The sequence below is a fragment of the Anser cygnoides genome, chromosome 33, assembly GCF_040182565.1.
Source record: "Anser cygnoides isolate HZ-2024a breed goose chromosome 33, Taihu_goose_T2T_genome, whole genome shotgun sequence".
NCBI classification, from domain to species: domain Eukaryota; kingdom Metazoa; phylum Chordata; class Aves; order Anseriformes; family Anatidae; genus Anser; species Anser cygnoides.
Window position 1 is genome coordinate 2,348,932 of NC_089905.1, and position 17,373 is coordinate 2,366,304.

Here is a 17,373-nt window from a genome sequence, read left to right on the forward strand (position 1 = left end):
GCACTAATAATTTACTTGAGAGAACTCCTAAGGTTTTGATGCCTACCAGTGTCCTGTATTTATTAGCATGCTTCATTCCACGTGCTTTCTGTTGGAATTCTGTAGCACTACAGACAGGACATTAAAGACAGCCAGGCTTTTATTAGGAGCCCTAAAATAGACAGTACTTCTGTGGTAAGTAGCAAGCAAATAGACCAAATGGTTTTGCTCTGTCTCTCACAAAAAGCTATGTCTATACCTTCCTTGGACTTGTGCTGCTGTTCGTGTTTGACCTTATGAATCCAAGCATTCAAGCAGTGATTTGATGGTTCTTTGCACCCTGCAGCTCTAGGTCAGAGTTATTGAGAGTGAATCACAACAGTATTCCTTAAAACAAACATAATTATAGGCTAGATTAGATATGCATTACCCAGTATGTCATTGTTAGATAATAAAACACTTCCTGTCTTGAGAAAACTTTCCTGACAGAGATGCAGAAAATCAAGTATTACAATAAATCACTCTGGAATCAATATGCATTTCAGCTGAAATATAAGATATGTTCTTGATCTCAACCTCTAAATATATCTTCTTTTCCTCTTATCGGTGTTTCTGCTAGTATTCATACCATGGCTCTGCCTGGTACTGATGATCTACACAGTGATGAATTTCATCCAGAAAAAGTTACAAAGTAAGGTAGGATAGGGAATAAAAATAACAGAAGACTTGGAATATGATAAAACTTTAATAATACTAAAGAGTGCATTAAAATACTGCAAAGCAACAGGTTTTAATAAGGGAAGAAAGGTGATGTGTCCCACAGAGAGCTCTTCTTTCAGTGTACGACTACACCTTGACAATCAAGTCCCATCTACTGTTTAAAGTATGTTTAGCACTAGGCAGTATCAAATACAGCAATGGGTAGCAGAATTACATACTTGATTAGAAATACAAAGTAGCATATTCAGAACAAGGGCCTCATTTTAGGGAATGACTAACTCCCACAGCTCCATGCACTTCAGGTGGAGTTGTGGGTGCCTAACACCACATCTGAAAACCATGGCCATGAGCTCTCTCCTGCATCGGGTCGTGCTTCAGTGTTTCTGGTCATTTCTTCGCGCTCGCTCCTCATGCTTTAGCATGGCCCACTGAAACTGCTGCGGTAGGTGTTGTAGCGACGGTAGGGCCGGCTGTACCCGCTGCCCAGGCCTGCATAGCCAAAGCTCCCAAATCCCAAGGAGCTGCCACCAGAGAAGATGGGGACTCCCTCAGCATTGAGTGCACTCCCAACAGCCGCAGATGCTGAGGATCCCACAGTGGTGTTCTGGGGGAAGGAGCTGAGGATGGGGCCAGGCAGGGTAACCACCACAGGAGAGGGCTGGATCACCACTGTTGAGTCCTGGCACTGCCGCACACAGGGCTCGTTGCAGCTGTTGGCAAGCGGGGTTGGGCCACAGGGAGTGGAAGGGCACCGCTCATAGCAGGACATGGCTGCAGGATGGAGGCAAGTCTGAAATACAGGATCAGAACAAATGCAGCATAGGAGTCATATTGCAGTTTACTGTTTACTCATCTCAGGTACCAGGACCACTGGAGCTTTCCAGGTAACCTTTCAAGAGTCAAGTGGAGAAGTAAAACCACTTCTTAACTATACTACAAGAAGATGGAGGCTGAAAAAGTCCTTTATCAATTTTTGGTGATCCAATGGAATAAATGGCAGCAGAACAAAAGAATACATACTTGTTTCATGACTTATATTTTAGTATTTTGATTTTCTGTCTGGAAATACACTACTGAGATCCAACCTAAGTATTAAAAGCATTGCAGACGTAGTAATTATGAGTATTTCCTAGCCACAATTCCTAGCCATGCATTTATGGATAAAGTTCATCAGACAGATGGAAAATGGAATGAAGAATTTCCAGGTGCCAACTTCATCTAAGAAGAGGTACAAATTTCAGTACCATTTGGCATACTTGAAGCTGAGCTGTTTAGAAATTTGTCCCAAATGACTTGTCCATACACATGCTATCCATGAGAAATCCATGCAGCCCCTGCATGCTCCCTGTGACCAGTTCCAGCATTCCAACAAACACAAATTTCACTATCTCCTATGCCTATCTCAGCCTGTGGGTACTCGGTTCTCTATTTTTGTTCTTCTTTATCCTCACTGACCCTGAAACCATTTCCCTAAACTTGAGGGAGATGTCATTGCAATCTACAATTTCAAAAACCTGGCAGCTATAAGATACCAAGCAGAACATTTTGATGATATCTGCACTATTAAAGTCTATATTAATTACTATAGTATTAGAGTCAATACCCTTGTTAAACCCAGTGTGAATGCTTCTAATCTCAGTATGCAGCTTCTTTTTTTCCTCATTTAGAAAGTAGTATTTAGATATCAAAAGCTTGTGGTTCAATGTAACTGATTTTTAAGACCCACAAACCTCTGCTTTAAACCTTCCTAATCTTCTTCCTCTCCAGCTGCTTCCTTGAGAATATGGTTCCTTTTACCCTCCTACTTCCCACTGTGCCCAGGAGTAGATTTGTCATAACAAAAATGGAAACACTGGAGAAGCATCCTACAACATAAACAGCACAGAACCAGATTTTTCTGAACATTTCTGAAGATAAATTTATCCCTTACAAACACTGTTATTTTCTCTTCATGTCAACCCAGATGAAATTTCAAGCATTGCAGGTGATGAAACAGACCCTTAAAGATATAAAATATGCTTTTTCTCCTGGGCATATAGATCTCTGTATTCTAACCATTCAGTTTGTTAATCTCTAATATTATTAGTATTGGGATTTTCCAAGTCACTTAGCATACCTGAAAGCACACATTTGAATAAAAATATATCAGCATTTCAAAGATCTATATAGCCAAGCCTGGCCTCTAGAAATCCCTGCAACTCAAATATTGAAAAAATACTTCCCTAACAAAAAAAGCACCCCCCACCGCCCCCCACCCACCCACTTCCCCCAAACCAGCAGCTAGCAGAATACTATGGAGGAAGAAGTACAGTAATCAAATTGTTAGGAAAGGAAGAATTCAGAAAATAGAAAGAGAAGTAGATTTCAACTAACCTTGTTCATGAAAGAGAAAAAGTTAAGAAGTGGTAGGAAGGACCTTGAGTAGAGCTAGCTTTTATACTGTCTTGGATGGCCTGGGGACTGCAGACATCCTTTGTGCATGAAATTATTTACCAACAAGTATGCCCTGAATGCAAAATGCTTCCAACCGATTAAATGCCTTTTCCTTACTGTTTATTATTGTTTTCATTTCCTTATCATCTGACATGAATATTCTGCCATACAAGTTTCTCTCATCTTATGGTATTATGGGCCGAATTTATTCCAGTGCCACCTTTCAGTCACAACAGAATGTATGTGTTGTACATTCAACACACTTCAGTCATCAAGATAAAGATTAAGGAAAATTTATGGAATACATAACTTATCATCCATTTTTTTCTTTTATTAAGAATATGAGTGTCAGTCCTTAAAAAATTCTGTGCTCTACCAATGGTTGCAAAGCTCTGACTCCAGCCAAGCATAAGAAAAATCTAGACTGAACTTTTGTGTTTTCTCAAGGCCCTGCAAAAAAACCCACAACCATATGCACACATGAAACAAAATCCCACCAAATCCAATGAGAAAGAACCAGAACCCATTGTGAAATTCAGACAAAAATACTGTTATATGAAACAGCATGATGAAATACGGCAGCAGAAAGTGTTTCTGGTGTGAATTAGGGTAATTCGTATTTTTCAGTACAGATTCAAATCTGTACAGGATTTTGCTTCTTCACCATGGACAAGACACAAAGGTTAGGAATGGTCTCATCTAGTTCAGTATCACACACTTTGGTGTCATAGTTTGAGGTGCAGCTGCTATCACCTGGGAACATTTGCAGACTCGTTCTGAACTTGATGTCTTAGTTATTCTATGAAGCAAACCTATAACTCCCCTCTGTATCTTCTCAGACAACAAATATGAAGAGCATTTCACAAGTCATCTTGAGGACATATGAATTTTAAACTATTTTTATTTTGAGATATTATCCTCTTCTCCTCACATGACTTTAACTGTGAAGTTATTGGGGGGGGGGGGGGGGGGGGCAGGAAACACAAAAATTAGCCATTTGCAATCATATTTATTCCCCTTGCTACAGACTTCAGTATAGCACTGATGGCACTCCAGACTGATGTAAATTCATTACACAAGTGGAATACATATGCAAAATTTTATTATGTTCGCATTTTTCTTCACAACTTTCATTAACAATGTGCATATTCATGGAATTATCAAACTGCTCATGATATATAATGGGGTTTGATCACCTTTATAATCCACCTAATGGGATGTCTTCAAAATCTGTCAGCCCGGATCATCTTTTGCCACCTAGCTTCACAAAAGGGATCCATCTGTATTTTAATGGACTCTATGAAAAACAGCTCTGAACTATTATTTAAAGAACAATCAATGTTTTAGCAATTTTGAACCACTCTTCATATTTCAGTAATATAATTTATAGTGATCCACCTACACTCTTAAATATTTCCCTGCCTTTCCAGACCTAAACGATATCAATCCATAAACATATATGTGGCACCTACATTTTTTAAAGTTCTTTTAGTTCTCTGTTGCAGCAGGTTCTTATTGGCAACTCGGAGAATTAATTTTCCTGTAAAACGTGTAACAATATTCATAAATACTGTTTTCAGCACTTCTGTTCTTCTTCCTTCTTTTAACACAAGAGCTTCTATTTGATATAATAACTCACTTTAAAAACAAACTTATGAAAGATCACAGCAATGTTTTCAAGAAGACTTGTGAACTGTCTTCTGATGGTGGCCTGACTTCAGACTGCACTGGTTGGCTCAAAGAACTCATCCAGGAGGCTTGGAGCCTTTCTTGGAAATTTTAAGAATGATGAACAAGTTAAATGACAATTGCTCTTAACTAGGTCAGGCAGGGAATTGCACACAAAGAGCTTTAATAAATGTCTTGAATGTGATCTTAGATTGTACTTCCAAGACACCTGTAAAGTAACAAATTGCTGAGGATCTGAAAAGAATGCTTTATTAGACTGGGCTTTGACTCATTTCGTACTGACATTAATGGAGTCAGTATAGAAGTACCAGAAATTAATTGAACCCATAAATTGTGAAGATGAAAGAATTTTAAATGGATAGAGTATGCTTCTCATGCAATGCCAGAAGGAACCTAGACTAGAAAACTAAAAGCAGAACAATTTCATTATCAAAAAAAGGTTCCGCCTGAAAAAAAAAAAAAAAGTATGTGAGAACTAAGTCACGCAAAAAAGAAAAAAAAAAAAGAAAAAGAGAAAAAAAGATGCTTCAGTAGTCTCAAATAGTCTGAGAAATTTGTAAAAAGTCGTAGTCATAGTTATTGTATCCATTTCTCCAATCTCAACATGCAAAGAGGACATTGCTTTTAAACAGACATTCACATTCTTCAGGAAGTTTCTAATACCACATTTACTTTTACTAAAGGCTTCAACACTCTGCACAAACATTCCTTGTTGCCATATTATCTGAAGATGGTTAGTTCTAGGAGATTTTTTTTTTTTTTAATCGACAAGTATTGCAAGGCAAAGACTTAAATACTTATGGAAGAGGCTAGATCTCCAGTCTATTTCATTCACAAGAAGAACCACAAAACACACTTTTCAGCATATGCTGTTGTCAGAGACAGGCCACTAAGCTAGGCAGTTCCTTCTTCTGAAACACATTTCTATACTCTGTATGTGTCTATTTGCATCATAGAAAGACACCTACCTTCCACCAAACAGAAAGACATTTTTTGATGTATAACGGTGTTATCAGTGATTCCCCACAGATCTGGGTGAATAACTAATTACCTCAGTCATACCAGTTCTGTTGATAGGACACCATATACTCAGGTATACATTTGTTCTTTTATTTTTTTTAAATACACTCAGGGAAGTGATTTTTTTCAGCAGAAGCTCTATTCAGTCTAACATCTATTGACTTTTCATCTTTTATACTTTGCTGCCTCAAGCCACAGTCTAAAAAAGGCCATAAGCCATCTTATCTCTAAACTAAATATTCTTTTCCTAATTTTGCAACTTCGCAAGAAAGCAGTTCTTGAAGAGAAGAGAAGAGAAGAGAAGAGAAGAGAAGAGAAGAGAAGAGAAGAGAAGAGAAGAGAAGAGAAGAGAAGAGAAGAGAAGAGAAGAGAGAGAAGAGAAGAGAAGAGAAGAGAAGAGAAGAGAAGAGAAGAGAAGAGAAGAGAAGAGAAGAGAAGAGAAGAGAAGAGAAGAGAAGAGAAGAGAAGAGAAGAGAAGAGAAGAGAAGAGAAGAGAAGAGAAGAGAAGAGAAGAGAAGAGAAGAGAAACATAAGCGTAAGACATTTGAAAAGAATACATCTGCCTTTTTACCCCCACCGTTTGGATATTGGGCTAGTTCCAGCTTTGAACCTGAATGTCTGCTGACTTCAACCTGGTTCTTTCACTGTTTTTACTTCAGCACTACGACAATTCCATTTTCAAATAGAAGCTTTTGTGCTCCTAAAGAGAAAGCTATGCACAAGCTTTAGAGTCATCAGAAATTAGATGCTACTCTTACTGCTTTCCTGTTCTGTGTCATACTGGACCCCACACTGCTCTGCCACTGGAGCTAATGAGGTAATGACACAATTAAGAGCTCAGATGCATTTCTAGATGGTTTTGTGCCTAGATAAAACAAGCATTCGTTACTATTTTTTGATAACCCTCAGTAGCACACAAAGCGCAGGGTTTCAATATTCTTTGAGAAAAGTCTTCGCTGGAAGCAGGATTAAAATCTGTTAAGGCAAACACAGCCATTTAACTAGTTCACCCACATAATTTTTTGTGTGTGGATTAGAGTTCTTGTACAGATTAGCTAAGGAATAAGATCTACTTTGTTGAAGGCTTGAAAGAGAGAACGTGGAAGTTGACCATAAAAATGTATTAATGATTAATCACTCAGAGTCTTCTTATTCTTAGGAGTTGTGAACAATCATTTCAGTCCTGAGGCTTTGAGTCAAGATCACAAGTTTGACTCAAAGCCTATCGTGGTTAGATCTTCAGAGGTTAGTAGCATTCATGCTAAAAAAAATAAAAAACAACCAACCAAACAAAAACCCAGACAAATATAAGTTCTGACAAGCTACTCCGCACTTTCCAATTTTCAGAGTTTCAAAGAAAACTAAGAGACAAGATGAGAAAGCTACCAACGTGAAAGTTCGCAATAGTAACATTCCACATGGATGTGGAAAAAAATGGAAAAAGCTAGCAAGAAAACCTGTTGAATGCTTCAAGAACGGTGTAAATAGTGAAGAAACTTCGCGTTGATTATTGCTGACTATTCATTTCTGAAATTCAACTGTGAAGGTATGGTTTAATAAATGCATAGAGTTTACCATATAATGATATACTCCAGCCAAAAGGGTGGAAATAGAGAACAAAAAACAATGAAATTCAAATTAAGATGCAGAATCAGTTTAATGAGAAACGCAAACATTCCACAATGCAAAAGCAAAGTACATATTTATGTAAAGGAAGGAAGCCATTTAAGCCATTAAAACTGAAACAGAGACAAAGAAGACACTGCTTTTCCTTACTCAGGCATTAAGTACCCTCAACTTATTCATAAAGAGAGGATTACACAAAGCAAAGTTAAAATGCAACAGAAGTAATCAGAAGCAGATATTTAAAGATTAAGGTATTTTGCCATGTTTCCAGACAGCACAGGCTGGCACCCTGGCTTCCCTGTCTGCTCTGCAGGAGGGCACGAGGGTGCTCAGCCCATCTGGAAACCCTGGCCAGCAGCTCCGTCCTCAGTCCGGCGCTTGGCTTCAGGCTTCCTGGTCGATGCGCTCACTGGACGTCCACCTGGGCTTTAGCAGGGCAGGCACCTTCTGCCACTGTAGCGGCCACCAAAGCCAGAGAGGCCAAAGCCTCCGGAGGAGATGGGCACTCCCTCCTCACTCAGGATGCTGCCAACAGCAGCAGATGCTGAAGATCCCACAGCGGTGTTTTGGGGGAAGGAGCTGAGGATGGGGCCGGGCAGGGTCACCACCACGGGAGAGGGCTGGATCACCACACGGGAGTCCTGGCACTGCCGGACACAGGGCTCGTTGCAGCTGTTGGCAAGCGGGGTTGGGCCACAGGGACGGCACAGATCGTAGCAGGACATGGCCGCGGGGTGGAGGCACACCTAGGAGAGAGGGCAGGGAAAGTACAAGCAGCGTGTCAGCAGCAGCCTGACAGCCTGCTGGCCAAGACAGAAGGCATAGTCTGGGGAGCAGCGAGAGGGTGCATGAGGACAGAGAGAGGTTTGGGGGCTCGGTCCCAAAGCTTCTCTGCAAAGAGAGTCCAAGATCTTCTCCCACCTCCCCCTGCAGTGGCAAGCAGAACAGCAATGGAGGGAGCAGCGTCAAGGGGCAAGGCCCACACCAAACATGCACGGAGGCAAAGACTCGGTCGAGGCCAGAAGGCCAAGGGGAGAAGAAGAGAAAGAGGGGAGTGAGGAGAAGGTCCTTGCAGCTCACCTTGTTCACCAAGGAGGAGAAGGCAAGAGAAGTGGATGAGGGAGCCTGCTGTTGGACAGGCTTTTATACCAGTCCAGACTGCCCCAGGCCCAGAGGCGCCATTTGCACTTGTAATGTGTTTACCAACAAGACCGTCAAGTATGCAAAACACCACAATTAAAGAAATGGGTGTCTTATGTTCCCTGCAGTGACCCCTTTTCATTTTCCTGTTCAGGACATGCCCATTCCATCACACAGGCTCCTTTCAAGTGACAGGATTACAGGCCAAAATGCTTCTGGGGAAGTGACACAAAAGCACAGGAAGAAGATGAAGGCAAAAAGAAGGAGATGGCCAAATTGTCAAGTGGTGCCAGCCTCTCACCCTCCTGCAGCTTCCTTCAGGCTTTGTCCTAAATGCATGGGTACTCATTTCCTTGCAAACCCACCCTTAAAGGTCAGACTGCCAGCCAGACTCATCAGCAAAGAGCAGACACAGCCTTTGCTTTACCTATCAACCTGCTCAGGCTGCCTTAGGCAACAGATTTCCAAGCATGGCAGCTCTGCCATCAGGCCTCAGCCCTTCTGTGGGACCAAGCATTGCTCTCAGGAGACAAAAGCTTGGCTGGTTTTCCTCTCCCCTCTGCCCCCAACAACTAGAGGTCCCCTGTCACCACAGCAGGCCTCTTTCAGAAACAGGGACATGGCTCTCTCTCTAACACACACTCCTGCTGCCCACTCCTGTTAAACCGGGATGTCTCCTGCAGACAAAGGCCCATACTGGACAACAAATAGAGCTGCTTTCCTCCTTCCCCATCTCCACGCCTCAGATTCTGCTTTGACCCCACATACTGACAGAACAGTGCACACCAGCAAAAATGTGACCATATTTCCATGCAACACAGAACTCTGCCCAGAAACAAGGGAGGTCTGGGAGTGCCATCGAGGGCAGCCTGGGCAGCAGCAGCTATCAGGACGTCCCTGGGGACGTGTGCCAAGGGGCAACACCAAGACATACCCTGCACTTTCCTTCAGCAGCACAGTTCCTGGGGGAACAACCGCCCAGCTTGGGATAATCAGCATACAGAGCTCAGGCCCCTCAGCCAGGCCCTTATCCCACGGGGTGGACAAAATGCCTTCCCAATGAGGCTGGGACTCCACCAGACACAGGCAACACTCTAATCACAGAGGCCCAACCAAATTCCTCATTTAGGAAGATGAGGAAGGGTTTGAAGGCGCACAGTACTACCCTGATGATGACAGTGAACATCTATCCCAAAGAGTGCTGTCACAGCTCAGTAGGAGCCACCTGCTGCCTACAAAATGGGAGCCAGGAGCCAAGCAAGGCCATACAGCCAGCAGGGCAGCAGCTACACCAGCAATGGCTCTCGTTGCACAGCACCTGAGCAAGGAAGATGAGGAGATGGAAGGCAGATTCAGCCAGGAGTCCAGCTCAATGGTCAGATTCATGGTGGTAACACAGGACTGATGACAAGCCAGTCCACACTTCAGGGTCAGGTCCAGTGACAGCAACCAGGGTCAACACAGGGCCCAAGGACTGCTGACCAGGCCCAGAATAAATCAATTAATCAATAAATAAAATAGATTGACCCAAGGGAAAGCTGGGAAACCACTGGGCAACTTTGAGCCCACCAAGGGGACCCAGGGGCAGGCATAAATTCCGCAGAAAGTTCCACGCCAACATGTGAAAGAACTTCTTCAAGGTAAGTGTGATGGAGAACTAGAACAGGCTGCCCAGGGAGGTTGTGGAGTCTCCTTCTCTGGAGATATTCAAGTCCCTTCTAGATGCCTACCTTGGCAACCTTCCCTAGGAAACCTGCTTTGGCAGGAGGGTTGGACCCGATTATCTCTTGAGGTCCCTTCCAACCTCTACAATTCTGTGATTCTGTGGTAAACAAATCTGCAACAGACCAGGCAACCCACACTGATGACCCAGAGCTGAAAGGGAGGCCAAAGGCTCAGGACAGAGCTTAACTATAGCCCTGGGGTCAATGGGAAGAGGGTGTGGTGCGAGGCCCCAGGTGAGCCTGATGAGGGCCATTGGGCCTCTGCTGCACTCAGACTACTGATGTGCAAGAGGAGAAAATCTCCTGTGCACCTGGGACATAGGACACCAGCTGCATCTACCACAAAAGAAGAAAGGAAGGAAGCTTCAATTAATTTTCCAAGGCAAAACATGTCTCGCAGCTCAGGGTCTGCCCAGAAGTTGCAATGCCCTGCAGCACCCTGCGCTCCCTGATCGCCTGCTGCAGATGCTGCCTTTCCTCCCTGGTATCCGCTTTTCACTGCACTTTGCTCCTGCTGTCAGCTCAAGGTGGCTCAGGAATGTTGACAAAGAGTGTGTTTCCTGAGGGTCTTCCTGCACAGCAACGCTGAGGGCTTTGCCTGACACCAGTGGTCGGTCAGAGAATGCAGGCCTTTAGTTACAGTGTAAGGCATCGTAGGATTTCCCCAGCATAGGGGATAGCATGAGAGGTGCCCCTCACTCTGCCTCAAGCAGGAGTGGGTGACACAGACAAAAGCATCTCCTGTGGAGGACTAGAGCATATGGGAAGAAGGGTTGTGGAGCTTGTTTTCCCTTGTGTCCCCTGTGGCAGGAGCAATCACCAGAGCATGGTGTAATTAAGCAACCATACTCAAGCCATGTTGCTTCCCTCCCTGATGCTGGTGCCCTTCCATTTTGGGGCAGAAGGTCAGGAAGGCACAACGGCTTCATCCAGGAGGATTTCTTCCTCTCCTTGCTCTGGTAGGCAAGGGTCAGACAGGGACTTGGCAGAAACCCTTAGGTGAATGCTGCAGAATGGTCTGGCAAACACAAAAGCACTGCCTGTGCATCTCTGTTGGACTGGTTGACTGCTTCAGAAACAGGAGTGTAGGCACAGAATTCAATAGTCTCATTGCAGAAGAACCTGTAGACTCCATGATATCCCAGTTCCCTCGACAGAGCATGGCTGGGAATGCCAAAAGGGAAGGATCATGAGGAGACACAGATTACATTGCAGCATAAACTTTAATGAGTCTGAAGAAGGAATCAAAGCAGCACTTGGAGGAAGGGATCCGGCCCAGGCTGCCACAAGGACAGCTGGCAGTCAGACCCCCCATCACCACAACGGGATGCATGTCTTCCTCCTTCACATGGCAAGAGGGAGAAGAAACAGGACACTCTTGACTTGCTTCCGGATGAACCCATGGTACACGACAGCAGGAGACAACAAGGACTCATGATGCAGAGAAGAAAGCGGGAGAAGAAGATGTCTGCTGGCCGTGTTTCCAGACAGCACAGGCTGGCACCCTGGCTTCCCTCTCTGCTCTGCAGGAGGCCACGAGGGTGCTCAGCCCATCTGGAAACCCTGGCCAGCAGCTCCGTTCTCAGTCCGGCGCTTGGCTTCAGGCTTCCTGGTCGATGCGCTCACTGGTCATCCTCGTGGGCTTTAGCAGGGCAGGCACCTCCTGCCACTGTAGCGGCCACCAAAGCCAGAGAGGCCAAAGCCCCCGGAGGAGATGGGCACTCCCTCCTCACTCAGAATGCTGCCAACGGCAGCCGAGGTGGTGGATCCCACAGCGGTGTTCTGGGGGAAGGAGCTGAGGATGGGGCCGGGCAGGGTCACCACCACGGGAGAGGGCTGGATCACCACACGGGAGTCCTGGCACTGCCGGACACAGGGCTCGTTGCAGCTGTTGGCAAGCGGGGTTGGGCCACAGGGACGGCACAGATCGTAGCAGGACATGGCTGTGGGATGGAGGCGCACCTGGGAGAGAGGGCAGGGAAAGAACAAGCAGCGTGTCAGCAGCAGCCTGACAGCCTGCTGGCCAAGACAGAAGGCATAGTCTGGGGAGCAGCGACAGGCTGTGCGAGGACAGAGAGAGGCCCAAGGGCCCCTGCAAAGACAGCCCAAGACCTCCTCCCACCTCCCCCTGCAGTGGCAAGCAGAACAGCAATGGAGGGAGCAGCGTCAAGGGGCAAGGCCCACACCAAACATGCACGGAGGCAAAGACTTGATCGAGGCCAGAAGGCCAAGGGGAGAAGAAGAGCAAGAGGGGAGTGAGGAGAAGGTCCTTGCAGCTCACCTTGTTCACCAAGGAGGAGAAGGCAAGAGAAGTGGATGAGGGAGCCTGCTGTTGGACAGGCTTTTATACCAGTCCAGACTGCCCCAGGCCCAGAGGCGCCATTTGCACTTGTAATGTGTTTACCAACAAGACCGTCAAGTATGCAAAACACCACAATTAAAGAAATGGGTGTCTTATGTTCCCTGCAGTGACCCCTTTTCATTTTCCTGTTCAGGACATGCCCATTCCATCACACAGGCTCCTTTCAAGTGACAGGATTACAGGCCAAAATGCTTCTGGGGAAGTGACACAAAAGCACAGGAAGAAGATGAAGGCAAAAAGAAGGAGATGGCCAAATTGTCAAGTGGTGCCAGCCTCTCACCCTCCTGCAGCTTCCTTCAGGCTTTGTCCTAAATGCATGGGTACTCATTTCCTTGCAAACCCACCCTTAAAGGTCAGACTGCCAGCCAGACTCATCAGCAAAGAGCAGACACAGCCTTTGCTTTACCTATCAACCTGCTCAGGCTGCCTTAGGCAACAGATTTCCAAGCATGGCAGCTCTGCCATCAGGCCTCAGCCCTTCTGTGGGACCAAGCATTGCTCTCAGGAGACAAAAGCTTGGCTGGTTTTCCTCTCCCCTCTGCCCCCAACAACTAGAGGTCCCCTGTCACCACAGCAGGCCTCTTTCAGAAACAGGGACATGGCTCTCTCTCTAACACACACTCCTGCTGCCCACTCCTGTTAAACCGGGATGTCTCCTGCAGACAAAGGCCCATACTGGACAACAAATAGAGCTGCTTTCCTCCTTCCCCATCTCCACGCCTCAGATTCTGCTTTGACCCCACATACTGACAGAACAGTGCACACCAGCAAAAATGTGACCATATTTCCATGCAACACAGAACTCTGCCCAGAAACAAGGGAGGTCTGGGAGTGCCATCGAGGGCAGCCTGGGCAGCAGCAGCTATCAGGACGTCCCTGGGGACGTGTGCCAAGGGGCAACACCAAGACATACCCTGCACTTTCCTTCAGCAGCACAGTTCCTGGGGGAACAACCGCCCAGCTTGGGATAATCAGCATACAGAGCTCAGGCCCCTCAGCCAGGCCCTTATCCCACGGGGTGGACAAAATGCCTTCCCAATGAGGCTGGGACTCCACCAGACACAGGCAACTCTCTAATCACAGAGGCCCAACCAAATTCCTCATTTAGGAAGATGAGGAAGGGTTTGAAGGCGCACAGTACTACCCTGATGATGACAGTGAACATCTATCCCAAAGAGTGCTGTCACAGCTCAGTAGGAGCCACCTGCTGCCTACAAAATGGGAGCCAGGAGCCAAGCAAGGCCATACAGCCAGCAGGGCAGCAGCTACACCAGCAATGGCTCTCGTTGCACAGCACCTGAGCAAGGAAGATGAGGAGATGGAAGGCAGATTCAGCCAGGAGTCCAGCTCAATGGTCAGATTCATGGTGGTAACACAGGACTGATGACAAGCCAGTCCACACTTCAGGGTCAGGTCCAGTGACAGCAACCAGGGTCAACACAGGGCCCAAGGACTGCTGACCAGCCCAGGGAAAAAAACAAAACAAAACAAACAAACAAACAAAAAACAACAGGCAGACCCAAGGGAAAGCTGGGAAACCACTGGGCAACTTTGAGCCCACCAAGGGGACCCAGGGGCAGGCATAAATTCCGCAGAAAGTTCCACGCCAACATGTGAAAGAACTCCTTCAAGGTAAGGGTGACGGAGCACTAGAACAGGCTGCCCAGGGAGGTTGTGGAGTCTCCTTCTCTGGAGATATTCAAGGCCCATCTGGACACCTACCTGGGTAACCTCCTCTAGGGAACCTGCTTTGGCAGGAGGGTTGGACCCGATGATCTCTTGAGGTCCCTTCCAACCTCTACAATTCTGTGATTCTGTGGTAAACAAATCTGCAACAGACCAGGCAACCCACACTGATGACCCAGAGCTGAAAGGGAGGCCAAAGGCTCAGGACAGAGCTTGACAGAGCCCTGGGGTCAATGGGAAGAGGGTGTGGTGCGAGGCCCCAGGTGAGCCTGATGAGGACCATTGGGCCTCTGCTGCACTCAGACTACTGATGTGCAAGAGGAGGAAATCTCCTGTGCACCTGGGACATAGGACACCAGCTGCATCTACCACAAAAGAAGAAAGGAAGGAAGCTTCAATTAATTTTCCAAGGCAAAACATGTCTCGCAGCTCAGGGTCTGCCCAGAAGTTGCAATGCCCTGCAGCACCCTGCGCTCCCTGATCGCCTGCTGCAGATGCTGCCTTTCCTCCCTGGTATCCGCTTTTCACTGCACTTTGCTCCTGCTGTCAGCTCAAGGTGGCTCAGGAATGTTGACAAAGAGTGTGTTTCCTGAGGGTCTTCCTGCACAGCAACGCTGAGGGCTTTACCTGACACCAGTGGTCAGTCAGAGAATGCAGGCCTTTAGTTACAGTGTAAGGCATCGTAGGATTTCCCCAGCATAGGGGATAGCATGAGAGGTGCCCCTCACTCTGCCTCAAGCAGGAGTGGGTGACACAGACAAAAGCATCTCCTGTGGAGGACTAGAGCATATGGGAAGAAGGGCTGTGGAGCTTGTTTTCCCTTGTGTCCCCTGTGGCAGGAGCAATCACCAGAGCATGGTGTAATTAAGCAACCATACTCAAGCCATGTTGCTTCCCTCCCTGATGCTGGTGCCCTTCCATTTTGGGGCAGAAGGTCAGGAAGGCACAACGGCTTCATCCAGGAGGATTTCTTCCTCTCCTTGCTCTGGTAGGCAAGGGTCAGACAGGGACTTGGCAGAAACCCTTAGGTGAATGCTGCAGAATGGTCTGGCAAACACAAAAGCACTGCCTGTGCATCTCTGTTGGACTGGTTGACTGCTTCAGAAACAGGAGTGTAGGCACAGAATTCAATAGTCTCATTGCAGAAGAACCTGTAGACTCCATGATATCCCAGTTCCCTCGACAGAGCATGGCTGGGAATGCCAAAAGGGAAGGATCATGAGGAGACACAGATTACAATGCAGCATAAAATTTAATGAGTCTGAAGAAGGAATCAAAGCAGCACTTGGAGGAAGGGATCCGGCCCAGTCTGACACAAGGACAGCTGGCAGTCAGACCCCCCTTCACCACAGCGGGATGCACGTCTTCCTCCCTCACATGGTGAGATGAAGAATAAACTGGACACTCTTGACTTGCTTCCAGATGAACTCATGGCACAGGACAGGAGGAGACAACAAGGACTCATGATGCAGAGAAGAAAGCGGGAGAAGAAGATGTCTGCTGGCCGTGTTTCCAGACAGCACAGGCTGGCACCCTGGCTTCCCTCTCTGCTCTGCAGGAGGCCACGAGGGTGCTCAGCCCATCTGGAAACCCTGGCCAGCAGCTCCGTTCTCAGTCCGGCGCTTGGCTTCAGGCTTCCTGGTCGATGCGCTCACTGGTCATCCTCGTGGGCTTTAGCAGGGCAGGCACCTCCTGCCACTGTAGCGGCCACCAAAGCCAGAGAGGCCAAAGCCCCCGGAGGAGATGGGCACTCCCTCCTCACTCAGAATGCTGCCAACGGCAGCCGAGGTGGTGGATCCCACTGCGGTGTTCTGGGGGAAGGAGCTGAGGATGGGGCCGGGCAGGGTCACCACCACGGGAGAGGGCTGGATCACCACACGGGAGTCCTGGCACTGCCGGACACAGGGCTCGTTGCAGCTGTTGGCAAGCGGGGTTGGGCCACAGGGACGGCACAGATCGTAGCAGGACATGGCTGTGGGATGGAGGCGCACCTGGGAGAGAGGGCAGGGAAAGAACAAGCAGCGTGTCAGCAGCAGCCTGACAGCCTGCTGGCCAAGACAGAAGGCATAGTCTGGGGAGCAGCGACAGGCTGTGCGAGGACAGAGAGGGGCTTGCGAGCCTGTGTCCCCATGGGCCCCTGCAAAGACAGCCCAAGACCTCCTCCCACCTTCCCCCACAGTGGCATGCAGAACTGTGATGGAGTGAGGATCGTCAAGGGACAAGGCCCACACCAAAGCTACACAGAGGCAAAGACTCGGTCAAGGCCAGAAGGCCAAGAGGAGAAGAGCAAGAGGGGAGTGAGGAGAAGGCACTTGCAGCTCACCTTGTTCACCAAGGAGAAGGCAAGAGAAGTGGATAAGGCAGCCTGCTGTTGGATGTGTTTTTATACTGGTCCAGAATGCTCCAGGCCCAAAGCATCCTTTGCACATGTAATGTGTCTATCAGAAGCTCATGTTACATGCAAAACATTACAATTACAGAAATTGTCTTGTTTATGTTACCTGCAATGCTTCCTTTTTATGTCCCTGTTCAGGGCATGTTTATTCAATCAGGCAGTCTCCTTTCAAGTGACAAGATTAGAGGCCAAAATGTTTGAGAAAGGACACGTCAGCACAAGAATGGTACTGCCAGTGATGAAGAGTGTCCTGGCACTCCAGGGGATGCCAGCCTCTTACTCTCTGGGGCATTGTGTTAGTATTTATCTTGATGATTGAGGCTCTTCTCCTCCTAAACCTGAAGCACCAGGATGGACTTCTACATTCAAAGTCTGGCCACAGCAATTGCTCCCCTTTATAATATGCTCTCATCTTGTGTTAAACATTGCCTTTCTAGGCAGGGCTCCTCTAGTCTTCATTTTTGACTCCCCATCAAATTAACTATTGCTCTTGGGAGAAATGTGCCTGGCTCTTCTTTTGTAATCGTACTTCTCCCCTTTGTACCTTCCTGCTTTACACATCTTAATTCCAAGAAATGGGAATGAAGGCTGCTGCCCTC

General features: G+C 47.0%; 4 protein-coding genes across 4 annotated transcripts; all 4 read right to left on the minus strand.

The window, feature by feature from the left end:
• Window positions 1-705: 705 nt before the first annotated feature.
• On the minus strand, window positions 706-3,105 carry LOC106029417 (feather keratin 1-like). The gene is made up of 2 exons (XM_013170700.3): window positions 3,073-3,105; window positions 706-1,489 (listed from the first exon to the last, which is right to left on the minus strand). Exons 1-2 carry the CDS (start codon window positions 3,079-3,081, stop codon window positions 1,115-1,117), a joined length of 384 nt encoding a protein of 127 aa, XP_013026154.2. The 5' UTR covers window positions 3,082-3,105; the 3' UTR covers window positions 706-1,114.
• Window positions 3,106-7,479: 4,374 nt separating this feature from the next.
• LOC136788139 (feather keratin 1-like) lies at window positions 7,480-8,694 on the minus strand. Its single transcript, XM_066986135.1, has 2 exons — window positions 8,548-8,694; window positions 7,480-8,213 (listed from the first exon to the last, which is right to left on the minus strand). Exon 2 carries the CDS (start codon window positions 8,190-8,192, stop codon window positions 7,896-7,898), a length of 297 nt encoding a protein of 98 aa, XP_066842236.1. The 5' UTR covers window positions 8,193-8,213; window positions 8,548-8,694; the 3' UTR covers window positions 7,480-7,895.
• A 3,281-nt stretch (window positions 8,695-11,975) lies between these two features.
• On the minus strand, window positions 11,976-12,748 carry LOC136788140 (feather beta keratin-like). The gene is made up of 2 exons (XM_066986136.1): window positions 12,613-12,748; window positions 11,976-12,293 (listed from the first exon to the last, which is right to left on the minus strand). Exon 2 carries the CDS (start codon window positions 12,270-12,272, stop codon window positions 11,976-11,978), a length of 297 nt encoding a protein of 98 aa, XP_066842237.1. The 5' UTR covers window positions 12,273-12,293; window positions 12,613-12,748.
• Window positions 12,749-15,612: 2,864 nt separating this feature from the next.
• LOC136788141 (feather beta keratin-like) lies at window positions 15,613-16,844 on the minus strand. The gene is made up of 2 exons (XM_066986137.1): window positions 16,703-16,844; window positions 15,613-16,370 (listed from the first exon to the last, which is right to left on the minus strand). Exon 2 carries the CDS (start codon window positions 16,347-16,349, stop codon window positions 16,053-16,055), a length of 297 nt encoding a protein of 98 aa, XP_066842238.1. The 5' UTR covers window positions 16,350-16,370; window positions 16,703-16,844; the 3' UTR covers window positions 15,613-16,052.
• Between the last annotated feature and the right edge of the window lie 529 nt (window positions 16,845-17,373).